General features: G+C 42.5%; 1 protein-coding gene across 6 annotated transcripts in view; it reads left to right on the top strand.

Moving 5' to 3' along the window:
• LOC118390403 (DNA-binding protein RFX2-like) overlaps positions 1 to 16,813 on the top strand; it is a 64,968-nt gene that overhangs the window by 18,172 nt on the left and 29,983 nt on the right. For all 6 annotated transcript variants that reach the window (XM_035780952.2, XM_035780970.2, XM_035780944.2 and 3 more), the window contains exon 2: positions 13,916 to 14,029. In XM_035780952.2, coding sequence (XP_035636845.1) covers positions 13,925 to 14,029 — 105 coding nt within the window. In that variant the 5' untranslated portion in view covers positions 13,916 to 13,924. The remainder of the gene's footprint in view (positions 1 to 13,915; positions 14,030 to 16,813) is intronic.

The raw sequence follows: 16,813 nt of genomic DNA, 5'->3' as shown, positions 1-16,813 counted from the left end.
CACTCATGTCAGTCAAAAATACCAAATTCCTAGTATATGCTACAAAACCAGCATTTATAAGAGGTTTTATAAATTGGTTATTGTTGGCAGAGTAGATGGATGCAGTTCAATGCATGAATAATATAATTCACCAATACATTTCTTGGTAGTACAAAAACTATTGCTATCAGTTTAATTCATAGCTGGCTGGGTACCTTGTTTACATCCTCCACCCTTTTGGGATGCACTGTTTCAGTTTTAATGACTATTTTTTTACAAAAATGGATGAATGTAACTAAGGTTGGAAAGGTCAATATAATCAAATTAGCAAGGTCAATATAATCAAATTAGCAAGGGCAATGATCACAAGTCGGTCATAATGTGGCTAATAGGCTAGCATATCAATTTATGTAGGTATTTAGCTAGCTAAAAACAGAGCCTAACGCTAGCTAGCTGCTGCCATATCATTGGAGCAGTGGGTGAGTGACCAACTTTTCCCCCGCATATTGTTTTTTGGTGGCTAGAGATGCAGGTGTCATTTGGTTAGTTAGTTAGCTAGCTAGGAAAGCGCTTCACATTTATTGCCATCTAGTTAGCTATGCTGAACTTTAATGACTGTTATCCAGTTAGCATATCTCTTGTGTTTTGTAAATTCAATCAGACTGTCTACTCTAAATAACTGAATTTATGAACGTGCAACACTCGCTGAATATGACCGGTGACAGTAAACGTTGGCAAAACGAGTAATTACATTGTTGCCAGCAGCACAGTTGGTCACTAACGCTCTAGTTAACGTTAATGACTACATAATGTAAACAGCATAACCAGCTTTGCTAGGGCATGTAAAATGGTCAGAGTGAGGTGTTCTCTCATTTGTCTGGAAGTAGCTAGCCAACTTTAACCAGTTAGCTTGGGGATTGACTGCCGTTGTGAGGAACGCTCAGATTAACCTTACTTCTCGCCCAGAGCATCCACTTTCTATAGTGCAGTGTACGCTCTGAACTTTTGAACGACCCAGAGTGCACTTTGAACGCATCCTTTAGTTGTCAATCAAATGTATTAGGCGTCAATCAAATGAGCGGGCAGGCAAGATCCCATTCAGTTGTCAACTTGGGTTGGGACAAGCCTGCATTGGCAGGCAAGCTGCAGAAGAATAAGCAGGCTACTATTCCCCATTGTTTATCCGTGCAATTGTGATGGCCAATTTAGCTGAAAAGGTTTGAGTGTTTATCTAATGTTCGCTGGTTAGCTTTTTAGCTCATCTCGTTCTAGCTAGCATTAGTTGTTAATCTTGTTGTTGTGCGTAAATGAGTGTGAGCGCCTACCTTTCCATGTTTTTTTGTGTGTTTTTCTTTAACAAGCATTTCACTACACATGGTTAGCAGATGTTAATGCAAATGTATGTGACCAATAACTTTATTTGAACAATAGGACTGTAAAATTTCCCAAATGTAAGAGGACTCCTGTGGTTTTTTCAGAAATCCATTTATTTTGTGGCTTTGGCGAATGTGTTCTAATGATCTGAATTTGTGTTGTTGCTACTAACTGTTAATATACAGTCTAGTTCAAAGTGAATGATGGCAGGCCTGTGTGGTAAATGGTTTATTTGTTTTGTAGCTCTAATTGGCTCTGGCACAGCGGTCTGCTTAGACTCCGGTCTTGGACGAGACAAATGTTTTTATTAGGTTGTATTTACTACAGTGTTTATTAATTGTCCAAACACGCCATAGCTTTTTCACAAATGCCTTACTCTACGTCGTTCCCAAACATTCTTTGAATTTATGAAAATGTGGAAATTACCATATCTAAGTGCTCTCATGTCAGAAAATGTAATTTTCCTGGGGGTGTTTATGAACAGATTTTTACTAAGATTTCATGTTGCTTAAACACTGGCAGTTCCAATTTAAAGTCTGCTCCTCCTGGCAACTGATTGACCTGAGGATGAATAAGTAATGGAAGTGGCATGTCTGAGGAGCGATTTCAGTGGCAACAGAAATGTATTTAAATTTGATTTCAGTTCCAATTGTGTTAATTTAATATTTTAATTTGTAAATAACGAATTGAATATATGAATTAAAATGTAATCTATTTAAAATTGCGTTCAATTTTAAATGTAAATTTAATATAATAATAGTTTGAATATGTACAGCACCAGTTAAGTTTGGACACTACTCATTCAAAGGTTTTACTAAAATGTTTTACTATTTTCTACGTTGTAGAATTATAGTGAAGACATCAACTATGAAATAACAAAGTATTTAACAAATCAAAATACATTTGACAGCTTTGCACACTTGGCATTCTCTCAACCAGCTTCATGAGGTAGTCACCTGGAATGCATTTCAATTAATAGGTGTGCCTTGTTAAATGTTCATTTGTGGAATTTCTTTCCTTATTGTGTTTCAGCCAATCTGTTGTTGTGACAAGGTTGGGGGGTATAATACAGAGTTTTGTAAAAGACAATGTCCATATTATGGCAAGAACAGCTCAATTTAAAAAAACTTTTTATTTAACTAGGCAAGTCATTTAAGAACAAATTCTTATTTTCAATGACGGCCTAGGAACAGTGGGTTAACTGCCTGTTCAGGGGCAGAACGACAGATTTGTACCTTGTCAGCTCGGGGATTTGTGCTTGCAACCTTCCGGTTACTATTTCACATGAGGTAGCTGCGTTCCTTTGCTTTTCTGAAGCCAAAAGAATTCTCCGGTTGGAATATTATTGAAGTTCTATGTTAAACATCCTAAAGATTGAAGATCTTAAAGATTGATTCCATGTTTCTACGGACAGTAATGGAACTTTTTGACATTTCGTCTGCAACTAGGGAATGCGCTTCATGACTTTGGATTTGTTTACCAAACGTGCAAACAAAATTAGCTCTTTGGACATGATGACATTATCGAACAAATCAAACATTTAACCTCGTAAGCGCACCCGACACGCAGGCGTGCCATCTAGCCATCTGGAAATGCAAATGCGCTACGCTAAATGCTAATAGCACTCGTTAAAACTCAAACGTTCATTAAAACACACATGCAAGGTACTGAATTAAAGCTACACTCGTTGTGAATCCAGCCAACAAGTCAGATTTTTGAAATGCTTTTCGGCGAAAGCATGAGAAGCTATTATCTGATAGCATGCAACACCCCGAAAGGGTGAAGGGGACGTAAACAAAATAATTAGCATAGCCGTCGCTACACAAAACGCAGAAATAAAATCTAAAACATTCATTACCTTTGACGATCTTCTTTGTTGGCACTCCTAGATGTCCCATAAACATCACTATTGGGTCTTTTTTTCCCCGATTTTTAATCGGTCCATATATACCCTAAATATCGATCTATGAAAAGTGTGTGATACAGGAAAAAAGACCGCTTTAAAACGCAACGTCATTTTTTTAAATTAAAAAAGTCGACGATAAACTTTCACAAAACACATCAAAAATACTTTTGTAATCCAACTTTAGGTATTAGTAAACGTTAATAATCTATCAAATTAATCACGGGCGATGTGTATTCAATAGCTCCACGTCTTAAAATCATGGTCGGAAATTCCTCTGCCAAAACATCCTGTCGGAGACCGGAAGGAATGGGCTCTCTTACTCGTTTGACCAAGAAACAAAGCCCAGGCAATTGACAAGACTGGCGACATCGTGTGGAAGCTGTAGGACTTGCAATCTCAGCCCCATGTAATTTGGTTTCCCATAGACAATACTTGCAAGTGGCGCATGGATATTTTTCCCAGTTTTCGGTGATCCTTTTTTCTTGCGCTTTTCGATGAAACACAGGCTCTGTTATAGTCACAGCCGTGATTTAACCAGTTTTAGAAACGTCAGTGTTTTCTATCCACACATACTAATCATATGCATATACTATATTCCTGGCATGAGTAGCAGGACACTGAAATGTTGCGCGATTTTTAACAGAATGTTCGAAAAAGTAGGGGGTAGGCTTAACAGGTTAATGTGGAACTGGAATTCCTGGGAGTGCATTCGGATGAAGATCATCAAAGACAAGTGTATATTTATAATGTTATTTCTGATTTTCTTTTGACTCCAACATGGCGGATATCTCTTGTTTTCTAAGCGCCGTTCTCAGATTATTGCATGGTTTGCTTTTTCCATAAAGCTTTTTTGAAATCTGACACAGCGGTTGCATTAAGGAGAAGTGTATCTATTTCCATGTCTAACAATTTGTATTTTCATTGACATTTATAATGAGTATTTCTGTAAAATGATGTGGCTCTCTGCAATATCACCGGATGCTTTTGGAACAAGTGAACATAATGCGCCAATGTATACTGAGATTTTTTGATATACACTGCTCAAAAAAATAAAGGGAACACTTAAAATAAAACATCCTAGATCTGAATGAATGAAATATTCCTTTTTAAAAACTTTTTTCTTTACATAGTTGAATGTGCTGACTACAACAATCACACAAATTATCAATGGATGGAGGTCTGAAGGTTGGAGTCACACTCAAAATTAAAATGGAAAACCACACTACAGGCTGATCCAACTTTGATGTAATGTTCTTAAAACAAGTCAAAATGAGGCTCAGTAGTGTGTGTGTGTGGCCTCCACATGACTGTATGACCTCCCTACAACGCCTGGGCATGCTCCTGATGAGGTGGCGGATGGTCTCCTGAGGGATCTCCTCCCAGACCTGGACTAAAGCATCCATGATGTCCCAGATGTGCTTAATTGGATTCAGGTCTGGGGAACGGGCGAGCTAGTCCATAGCATCAATGCCTTCCTCTTGCAGGAACTGCTGACACACTCCAGCCACATGAGGTCTAGCATTGTCTTGCATTAGGAGGAACCCAGGGCCAACCGCACCAGCATATGGTCTCACAAGGGGTCTGAGGATCTCATCTAGGTACCTAATGGCAGTCAGGCTACCTCTGGCGAGCACATAGAGGGCTGTGCGGCCCCCCCCCAAAGAAATGCCACACCATGACTGACCCACCTCCAAACCGGTCATGCTGGAGAATGTTGCAGGCAGCAGAACATTCCCCACAGCGTCTCCAGACTCTGTCGCATGTGCTCAGTGTGAACCTGCTTTCATCTGTGAAGAGCACAGGGCGCCAGTGGCGAATTTTCCTATCTTTGTGTTCTTTGGCAAATGCCAAACGTCTTGCTGTATAAGCACAACCCCCACCTGTGGATGTCGGGCTCTCATACCACCCTCATGGAGTCTGTTTCTGATCGTTTGAGCAGACATGCACATTTGTGGCCTGCTGGAGGTCATTTTCCAGGGCTCTGGCAGTGCTCCTCCTGCTCCTCCTTGCACTAAGGTGGAGGTAGCGGTCCTGCTGCTGGGTTGTTGCCCTCCTACGGCCTCCTCCACGTCTCCTGATGTACTGGCCTGTCTCCTGGTAGCGCCTCCAAGCTCTGGACACTACGCTGACAGACACGGCAAACCTTCTTGCCACAGCTCGCATTGATGTGCCATCCTGGATGAGCTGCACTACCTGAGCCACTTGTGTGGGTTGTAGACTCCGTCTCATGCTACCACTAGAGTGAAAGCACCGCCAGCATTCAAAAGTGACCAAAACGTCAGCCCGGGAAGCATAGGAACTGAGAAGTGGTCTGTGGTTATCACCTGCAGAACCAGTTCTTTATTGGGGGTGTCTTGCTAATTGCCTATAATTTCCACCTGTTGTCTATTCCATTTGCACAACAGCATGTGAAATTTATTGTCAATCAGTGTTGCTTCCTAAGTGGACAGTTTGATTTCACACAAGTGTGATTGACTTGGAGTTACATTGTGTTTAAGTGCTTCCTTTTTTTTTGAGCAGTGTAAATATGAACTTTATCGATCAAAACATACATGTATTGTGTAACATGAAGTTATGAGTGTCATCTGATGAAGATCATCATAGGTTAGTGATTAATTTGATCTCTTTGTGACTCCTCTTTGGCTGGAAAAACGGACGTGTTTTTCTGTGGCTTGGCTCTGACCTATCGTTTGTGGTGCCTTCACTGTAAAGTCTATTTGAAATCAGAGACTTTGGTGGGATTAACAACAAGATTACCTTTAAAATTGTATAAGATAAATGCATGTTTGAGGAATTTTAAGATTTCTGTTTGATTTTGGCGCTCTGCACTTTCACTGGCTGTTATGTCAAAAATAAATAAAAGTAACAAATGATTAAAGAGCAGCAGTAAAATTACAATAGTGAGGCTATATACAGAGGGTACCAGTACAGAATCAATGTGTGGGGGCACTGGTTAGTCAAAGAAATATGTACATGTAGATTAAAGTGACTATGCTTAGATAATAACAGAGTAGCAGCAGCCTAAAGGAGGAGGGGGCGGTGCAAATAGTCTTGGTCTCCTCCCTTCTTGGTTACAGCCGAGACATTCCGTCCCCTCCTGGATCAGGATCCATGTTGTCTATACATTTTTTTTATAGCGCCCCATGTGTGCACATTTGGTAGTACAGAAATGGTATGAAAATCTGGATACTTCCTAACCCTAATTATTAGCGTGGAGACATGAGCATCTCGTCATTATGTACAGGTCTCTTAAGGTAACACCAACATCTTTTTAGGGAGCTGTAATGAGGTGACCAATAATGGTTGCAATTGAGATCAGCTGTGTGCCTATGATGGTTTAAAGAGACATCAGCTTTCAATAATCTAGTGCCATTGATGGTTGCAATAGGCCGTTATTATTTTTGGTTTATTTTCCATTAGGCCACATTCTGTAGGCTAACCGTTAGCCTCTCCATTGTTACATAATGAAAGGTGTGTGAACTAATAATAGGCTGCTGTGTTTCCCTGGCTGAGTTCATGAGCTGATTTGGGCCATCAGTTGATTGACAGATGTAGGCCTACTGTTGAACGATACATCAAATTTAGTATGGTAATTTGTTACACCTTCTGATAAACTGTGACAGCAAACAAAGAACAGCTTATTAAATTAATGTAAAATTAATTGCACTATTTAAGCCTGCCAGCACCGTCTTGCAGATGTCCTCCAGCACAGTTAGTTTCCAATGAAGACTGACATCAGTCTGTAGGCTGTACAATTTAAATGACGGTCTTATTCAGAGTTGATTTAATATATATCAGTGTGCTTAATTTGATAAAGTAAATGGTACTCGAGACATTGGAATAATTTTACAATTTCAATAGCATTAATGAAAATGTATTTTACAATCTAATTTAAAGTACATGTGGTGGTGAATGCGTACTAAAGACTTACAAGTGTGATGTTTCATATTTCACTCTGAAAGAAATGTCAAGGAGAGTCAGGTAATTATTACAACAATATCAATCATGACACATTTCAGCATGTAGTTAAACATCACGTAGGTATTTAGGTAAGAATGTTGGTAATAAATAATCAATCAGTGCAGAACTCAATTGCCAAAGTCGACTAAATCATATCATATTTTTCTTGCAAAAGTAAGATTTACCCTCTTGCGAACCTCTCCTCTCCACTGAAGGGTATTTATTTTCTTGGCTGGTCTATTTTTCTCACCCTCGGTTGTGCGGCTACAAGCTGTAAATAAAGACACACACACACACACACACACACACACACACACACACACACAATGTATGTGGCACAAAAAGCTTACGGAGATGATAGACTGACTGTATGACATGTGCTTTTATAGTTCTTGTCATAAAAACAGAATGGCATTTACACACACACACACACACACACACACACACACACACAGAGTGAAAGGGAGAGCAATGGATTGGGAGGGTGCTGCGCTGGACTGACCGGTTGACCGAGCTAACGTTAGCAAGCTACATGGTTGACACTGCAGCTAGCTAGCTTGCACAACTTGCCACATTGGCACATTGCGGTACTGTAATATGTAGGTAGAGGTAAAGGGACTATGCATAGATATTAGAGTAGCAGCAGTATAAAGGGGGAGGGGAGCAGCAATACAAATAGTCTGGGTAGCCATTTGATTGTCTGTTCAGGGGTCTTATGGCTTGCGGGTAGAAGCTGTTAAGGAGCCTTTTGGACCTAGACTTGATGCTCTGTTACCACTTGCCGTTCGGTAGCAGAGAAGAGTCTATGACTCGGGTGGCTGTAGTCTTAAACCATTTTTAGGGCTTTCTTCTGACACCGCCTGGTATAGAGGTCCTGGATGGCAGGAAGCTTGGCCCCAGCGACGTACGCACTACCCTCTGTGTAGTAGTACCTTGTGGTCAGAGGCCGAGCAGTTGCCATACCAGGCAGTGATGCATACAGCTGGCATGCTCAGTCCTCCTTTTCCTGTAGTCCACAATCATCTCCTTTGTCTTGGTGACTTTGAGGGTGAGGTTGTTGTCCTGGCACAACACGGCCAGGTCCCTGACATCGTTTTCAGTGATCAGGCCTACTGCTGTTGTCCTTATTTTTTTATTTCACCTTTATTTAACTAGGTAGGCTAGTTGAGAACAAGTTCTCATTTGCAACTGCGACCTGGCCAAGATAAAGCATAGCAGTGTGAACAGACAGTTACACATGGAGTAAACAATTAACAAGTCAATAACACAGTAGGGGAAAAAAAGGGGGGGAAGTCTATATACATTGTGTGCAAAAGGCATGAGGTAGGCGAATAATTACAATTTTGCAGATTAACACTGGAGTGATAAATGATCAGATGGTCATGTACAGGTAGAGATATTGGTGTGCAAAAGAGTAGAAAAGTAAATAAATAAAAACAGTATGGGGATGAGGTAGGTCAAATTGGGTGGGCTATTTACCAATAGACTATGTACAGCTGCAGCGATCGGTTAGCTGCTCAGATAGCAGATGTTTGAAGTTGGTGAGGGAGATAAAAGTATCCAACTTCAGCGATTTTTGCAATTCGTTCCAGTCACAGGCAGCAGAGAACTGGAATGAAAGGCGGCCAAATGAGGTGTTGGCTTTAGGGATGATCAGTGAGATACACCTGCTGTGGCGCGTGCTACGGATGGGTGTTGCCATCGTGACCAGTGAACTGAGATAAGGCGGAGCTTTACCTAGCATGGACTTGTAGATGACCTGGAGCCAGTGGGTCTGGCGACGAATATGTAGCGAGGGCCAGCCGACTAGAGCGTACAAGTCACAGTGGTGGGTGGTATAAGGTGCTTTAGTGACAAAACGGATGGCACTGTGATAAACTGCATCCAGTTTGCTGAGTAGTGTTGGAAGAAATTTTGTAGATGACATCGCCGAAGTCGAGGATCGGTAGGATAGTCAGTTTTACTGGGGTAAGTTTGGCGGCGTGAGTGAAGGAGGCTTTGTTGCGGAATAGAAAGCCGACTCTTGATTTGATTTTCGATTAGAGATGTTTGATATGAGTCTGGAAGGAGAGTTAACAGTCTAGCCAGACACCTAGGTAATTATAGATGTCCACATATTCAAGGTTGGAACCATCCAGGGTGGTGATGCTGGTCAGGCTTGCGGGTGCAGGCAGCGAACGGTTGAAAAGCATGCATTTGGTTTTACTCGCATTTAAGAGCAGTTGGAGGCCACGGAAGGAGTGTTGTATGGCATTGAAGCTCGTTTGGAGGTTAGATGGCACAGTGTCCAAGGACGGGCCGGAAGTATATAGAATGGTGTCGTTTGCGTAGAGGTGGATCAGGGAATCGCCCGCAGCAAGAGCAACATAATTGATATATACAGAAAAAAGAGTCGGCCCGAGGATTGAACCCTGTGGCACCCCCATAGAGACTGCCAGAGGACTGGACAGCATGCCCTCCGATTTGACACACTGAACTCTGTCTGCAAAGTAATTGGTGAACCAGGCGAGGCAGTCATCCGAAAAATCGAGGCTCGCCAAACTTAATGATGGTGTTGGAGTCGTGCTTGCCCATGCAGTCATGCGTGAACAGGGAGCACAGGAGGGGACTGAGCACGCACCCCTTGGGGGCCCCTGTGTTGAGGATCAGTGTGGCGTATGTGTTACCTACCCTTACCAGCTTCCTGCCATTTCAGGCTACAATAATCATTCACAACATTAACGATGTCTACAGTGTGTTTCTGATCAATTTGACGTTATTTTAATGGACAATTTTATTTTTTCAAAAACAAGGACATTTCTAAGTGACCGCAAACTTTTGAACGGTGGTGTACGTACAGTCACTGTGGGGACGACGTCATTGACACACTTATTGATGAAGCCAGTGACTGATGTGGTGTACTCCTCAACGCCATCGGAAGAATCCCAGAAAAGTATTCCAGTCTGTGCAAGCAAAACAGTCGTGTAGCTTAGCATCTGCTTCATCTGACCACGTTTTATTGGTTGTCACTGGTGCTTCCTGCTTTAGGTTTTGCTTGTAAGCAAGACTCGGGAGGATAGATTTATGGTCAGATTTGCCAAATGGGGGGTGAGGGAGAGCTTTGTACGTGTCTCTGTGTGGAGTAAAGTTGGCCTAGAGTTTTTTTTATTTTTTATAATTTGTTTTGTTTTTTCCTCTGGTTGCACATGTGCCATGCTGGTAGAAATGAGGTCAAACAGATTTAAGTTTCCCTGCATTAAAGTCCCCGGTCACTTGGAGCGACGCCTCTGGATGAGCGTTTTCCTGTTTGCTTGTGGCCATATACAGCTCATTGAGTGCAGTCCGAATTAGTACCAGCATCGATTTGTGGTAGTAAATAGAGAGCTACGAAGAATATATAGATGACAACTCTCTTGGTAAGTTGTGAGGTCTACAGCTTATGAGATACTTTAGCTCAGGCAAGCAAACCTCAACACTTCCTTAGATTTCGTGCACCAGCTGTTGTTTACAAATATTCATAGATAGCCACCCCTTGTCTTACGAGAGATGCCTGTTCTGTCCTACCGAAAAAGCATAAAACCCGCCAGCTGTGTTACTCAGCCACGACTCGGTGAAACATAAGATATAGTTTTTAATGTCCTGTTGGTAGGATATACGTGCTTGCTTATTTTATTACCCAATGATTGTACGTTGGCAAATGGGCCCGATGGTAAAGGCAGATTACCCACTCGCTGTCCGATCCTTACTAGGTACCCAGATTCAATCTGTTCTCCTCTACCTTTCCTGGCTGGCGAAGAACAAGGATGTTGTCTCTGGTTTTGAATCTGCATTCAGATTCAGTTCTTTATATTCATCTGAAAATGTGAATATATATATATATATATATATATATATATACTGCTCAAAAATAAAGGGAACACTTAAACAACACAATGTAACTCCAAGTCAATCACACTTCTGTGAAATCAAACTGTCCACATAGGAAGCAACACTGATTGACAATAAATTTCACATGCTGTTGTGCAAATGGAATAGACAACAGGTGGAAATTATAGGCAATTAGCAAGACACCCCCAATAAAGAACTGGTTCTGCAGGTGATAACCACAGACCACTTCTCAGTTCCTATGCTTCCCGGGCTGACGTTTTGGTCACTTTTGAATGCTGGCGGTGCTTTCACTCTAGTGGTAGCATGAGATGGAGTCTACAACCCACACAAGTGGCTCAGGTAGTGCAGCTCATCCAGGATGGAACATCAATGCGAGCAGTGGCAAGAAGGTTTGCTGTGTCTGTCAGCGTAATGTCCAGAGCATGGAGGCGCTACCAGGAGACAGACCAGTACATCAGGAGACGTGGAGGAGGCCGTAGGAGGGCAACAACCCAGCAGCAGCACCGTTACCTCCGCCTTTGTGCAAGGAGGAGCAGGAGGAGCACTGCCAAAATGACCTCCAGCAGGCCACAAATGTGCATGTCTGCTCAAACGGTCAGAAACAGACTCCATGAGGGTGGTATGAAGGCCTGACATCCACAGGTGGGGGTTTTGCTTACAGCCCAACACCGTGCAAGATGTTTGGCATTTGCCAGAGAACGCCAAAATTGGTAAATTCGCCACGGGCGCCCTGTGCTCTTCACAGATGAAAGCAGGTTCACACTGAGCACACGTGACAGAGTATGGAGACGCTGTGGGGAATGTTCTGCTGCCTGCAACATTCTCCAGCATGACCGGTTTGGAGGTGGGTCAGTCATGGTGTGGCGTTTCTTTGGGGGGCCGCACAGCCCTCTATGTGCTCGCCAGAGGTAGCCTGACTGCCATTTGGTACCGAGATTAGATCCTCAGACCCCTTGTGAGACCATATGCTGGTGTGGTTGGCCCTGGGTTCATCCTAATGCAAGACAATGCTAGACCTCATGTGGCTGGAGTGTGTCAGCAGTTCCTGCAAGAGGAAGGCATTGATGCTATGGACTGGCCCGCCCCTTCCCCAGACCTGAATCCAATTGAGCACATCTGGGACATCATGTCTCACTCCATCCAACAATGCCTCGTTGCACCACAGACTGTCCAGGAGTTGGCGGATGCTTTAGTCCAGGTCTGGGAGGAGATCCCTCAGGAGACCATCCGCCACCTCATCAGGAGCATGCCCAGGTGTTGTAGGGAGGTCATACAGGCACGTGGAGGCCACACACACTACTGAGCCTCATTTTGACTTGTTTTAAGAACATTACATCAACGTTGGATCAGCCTGTAGTGTGGTTTTCCACTTTAATTTTGAATGTGACTCCAAATCCAGACCTCCATGGGTTGATACATTTGATTTCCATGGATCATTTTTGTGATTTTGTTGTCAGCACATTCAACTATGTAAAGAGAATTATTTTAAAAGGAATATTTCATTCATTCAGATCTAGGATGTGTTATTTTAGTGTTCCCTATATTTTTTTTGAGCAGTGTGTGTGTATATGTAGAGATCTCTATCTCTCTGATCAACTTGAAATTATAGTTTGTAAACTTCATACGCTGACAGTGAATACAATATCTACCATATTTAATACATATTTGAATATTCCATTAAATGTATTAATTAATGCAATATTAATTAAATTCAGTTTTAAATCATGAAATATAAGTTAAATGTATTCAATGATCCAATTTGTGCATTACAAATTCAAAAATGTTAAATTCAGTATCGTAAAACAAATTCAGAATTATCGAATTCAAATACAATTTCATTTGGTTGTGATATCACTCCATATGTATCCATGTCTGACTAATTAGGCCTAATTTGTTTTAGCTCCTGATCTTCTAGAGGTGTGGTGCCTTCCCTCCTGCAAGACCCCCTACCCCTTCCCCCCTCCTTCACCTCCCTTGCTTTGTGGCCACACTTGAAAGTTCCTGTGCCTGAGCTTTATAAATAAGAGAAAGGATGAAACTGTGGGGGGAGGGAGGCGAGCGGGGCAGAGTTGGGGTTGGTCGTCATGGATTCCTCACCATAGCAACCGGCAAACGTTTACAAAGCATTGAGGAATTTCCTGATATCAGCTGGATTATTGGAGCCCCCAGAGAACGGCTCTCATTTGAAACAAACGCTGCATATCGTCAGTACCCTGGCAGGGGTAGGAGCCCCACTGCCATTTTTCTTTCTTTTTTATCTTTTCTTTGGGTGGGGGCTGTGGAAGTTTTATTTTATTTTCTATCCCTCCCTCTCTTTCTCTGAAAGATAGAGCCTTTGTCACTTTTTTTTTGCTCTTCTCACTCCCTTTTGCCATGCTGTGCATATTTACTCCCAATGTTCGAGAGTGTTTACAGTTTGGAGGACCGGGCCTGACAATACTCTCAACTGTTTTCACCACAACTTTTTCCACCTGCTTCTTTCCTAGCAGCTGGACTTCTACTAAGCAGCTGTTTAGTGTTGCTGGCTTTACCAGTGTTAATGTTCCAGTAATAAAGGCCAGAAGTAAGGTGGCTCTGAGGTGACTCCGTGTGACTTGGCAGGGGCCTCGAGCCTGGTCTGGACCCCCCGGGGCAATATGAAAGCCCTGGCCCTTCTCTCAGGCATGCTGTGAAAAGCCCATTTGTTTGGCATGGCAGCACATGTGCAGGCCTGGCTCTGAGTAGGGATGCATGCTGTCTGTTCTCCTGTCCTGTCTGGCAGGGCTGTGCGTCTTGTCTCTTGCCTTGCATATCCTTGTGCTCACTCCTCCTCATCCCTCTCCCCTGTAGGTTCCCAGCATGCAGAGTTCAGAGGGAGGGTCCGATTCGTCGTCCAGTGTGGCGCTGCGTACGTCCACCTCTGCCCAGGCCCCCGTGGTGCAGCCTGTCCCAGCCTCACAACAGGTAAACCACTACACTATCGACAAGACGGGCCCTAGTTTTGTTGCATTTGGACAACTGTTCAGTCGTGTGGTCAGGTGCTACAAAGCGGAACCTCTGAAAATTACAATTGGCTCAGAACAAGGCAGCACGGCTTGCTCTTAAATTTACACAGTTAACATTAATAATATGCATGTAAATCTCTCATGGCTCAAAGTGGAGGAGAGATTGACTTCATCACTACTTATTTTTGTAAAGTGTTGACATGCTGAATCCACTGAGGTGTCTGTTCAAACTACTAGCACACAGCTCAGACACCATGCATACTCCACAAGACATGCCACCAGAGGTCTCTTCACAGTCCAGAATAGACAGACTATGGGAGGTGCGCAGTACTACATCGAGCCATGGCTACATGGAACTCTATTCCACATCCGGTAACTGATGCGAGCAGATAAAAATACACCTTATGGAACAGCGGGGACTGTGATGAGACACACACACAGACACAAGCTTACACATAAGACGCACTCTACACACACATAAGACGCACTCTACCCACACGTACACATGGATTTTGTATTGTAGAGTAGTGGCCTGAGGGAACACAATGTGTTATGAAATTTCATGTAATTTAAATTTTATAGAACTGCCTTAATGTTGCTGGACCCCAGGAAGAGTAGCTGCTGCCTTGGCAGCAGCTAATGGGGATACTTAATAAATGTACAAAACCAGGCTGTACTCTCTCACATGCAGCGCAGTGGGTCTCTCTCTCTCACTCAACCATAACCCTACTTCACAGTACTAGGGCTGTGGCGGTCATGACATCATTTTGTGAGGTGGTTATTGTCATCTGGTTATTGACCGTTAATTAACATTTAACATATCCACGCTTCCACACATTCGAGCCGCTGATGCACGCCTTTGGAACTTCTACATTTAAAACATTTAATTTCATATACACATCACACTAAATCCATTATTTTAGTCAGGTCTAAAGGAAATTTATGATATGAATAAAATGTATTTCAGAAGAACAGAATAAGAGTTGGCCTTCTGTAGGCCTATGTTATCTGGCTATGCTCCATACCATAGGCTGTAAGCTTGGTCATTTAGCTGACAAGATATGCTTATAAATTTGTGACATGAATTTATAGTATGTGTGTGTGTGTGTGTGTGTGTGTGTGTTTGAACTTAGCTGAATAAAATAGTAAAGATATTTTTCCCTTTACAGAGGGTGTGTGCATATGAAGTGGTTATGTTGAGCTACAAGTTAACATTTTGAAAGTAGTCCTGTATGCTAGATTTAGAGTTATTTGACAACTTTCTTTGTGAATGAAACCTTAGAATATTTTAGAAATCAAACGTAAATGGGCTGTGTTGTGTATGACTAGACTATTGATGATTTGATAAAGTAGCAAAATATGCTTGTGCTCTGTTCCTTGCCTCAGGCTGCATAGCTGTTCTCTCATCTAGTGATCATATTTTCACCCATCAGACAATTTTCAATTTAATCTAGTCTTTACTAATATGTAAAATGAGTTTAGATTTAGAATGGCCCATTATCAATGAAAAGGGGCAGGGGAAAAATGCATGTAATCTATATGACGTTTTACATTCTCTCAACCAATTGTGCAAAAAAATAAATTATGCGTTTTTGTATAACTTATTTTTTAACTTATTGTGTACATAATGTTGCTGCTACCGTTTCTCCAAAAATAACTTCTGGACATCAGAAAAGCGATTACTCACCAGACTGGAAGAAACTTTTTCCTTTAATGAGTCCGACGAGAAGGATATCACTTGAACAGGCCCAGATCCATGCCCTTTGCGTTAAGACGCTGGGAAAGGGGACCCAGATCGGGGTTCCTTTGGATAAGCCAGAGGCAAGCGAGTAAACTACTAATGGCTTTGATTCTCGTTGCTAACGTGCAGTCGTTAGAAAATAAAATGTATGACCTATTATTAAGATGATCCTACCAACGGAGCATTAAACTGTAACATGTTGTTTCACCGAGACGTGGCTGAACGAAGAAACGGGTAAGATGGAGCTGGCGGTATTTTCCATGCACCGGCAATTACCCACACCTCGTCTTACCAGAGGTATGTGTGTCTTTTTGTCAATAACAGCTGGTGCGCGATGTCTAATTAAATAAGTCTCGAGGTATTGCTCGCCTGAGGTGTAGAATACCCTATGATAAGTTGTCGACCACACGATCTACCTAGAGTTCTCATCTGTATTATTCGTAGCTGTCTATTTACCTCCACAAAGCGAAGCTGGCATTAAGACATCTCTCAACAGAGTTGGTTAAGGTCATAATCAAAGAAGAAAATGCTCAGCCAGAAGCGGCACTTCTCCGGGGGGGGGGGGGTCCTAGACCACCTTTACTCCACATGCAGCGATGCATACAATTCTCTCCCTTGCCCTCCATTTGGTAATTCCGACCACAATTCTATCCTCCTGATTCCTGCTTACAAGCAGAAACTAAAGAAAGAAGTACCAGTGACTCGCTCACTAGGCAAGTGGTCAGATGCCGCACTACAGGACTGTTTTGCTTGCACAGACTGGAATATGTTCCGGGATACATCCAATGACATTGAGGAATACACCACCTGTCATCAGCTTCATCAATAAGTGCATCGACGACGTCATCCCCCACAGTGACTGTATGTACATATCCCAACCAGAAGCCATGGATTACAAGCAACATCTACATCGCGCTAAAGGCTAGAGCTGCCACTTTCAAGGAGCGATGGACTAATCCGGACGCTTATAAGAAATCTTGCTATGCCCTCAGACGACCCATC

Source organism: Oncorhynchus keta, chromosome 1, assembly GCF_023373465.1.
Source record: "Oncorhynchus keta strain PuntledgeMale-10-30-2019 chromosome 1, Oket_V2, whole genome shotgun sequence".
Lineage (NCBI taxonomy): Eukaryota > Metazoa > Chordata > Actinopteri > Salmoniformes > Salmonidae > Oncorhynchus > Oncorhynchus keta.
The sequence above is the reverse complement of the archived record's forward strand: the minus strand, read 5'-3'. Positions and strand labels throughout refer to the sequence as shown.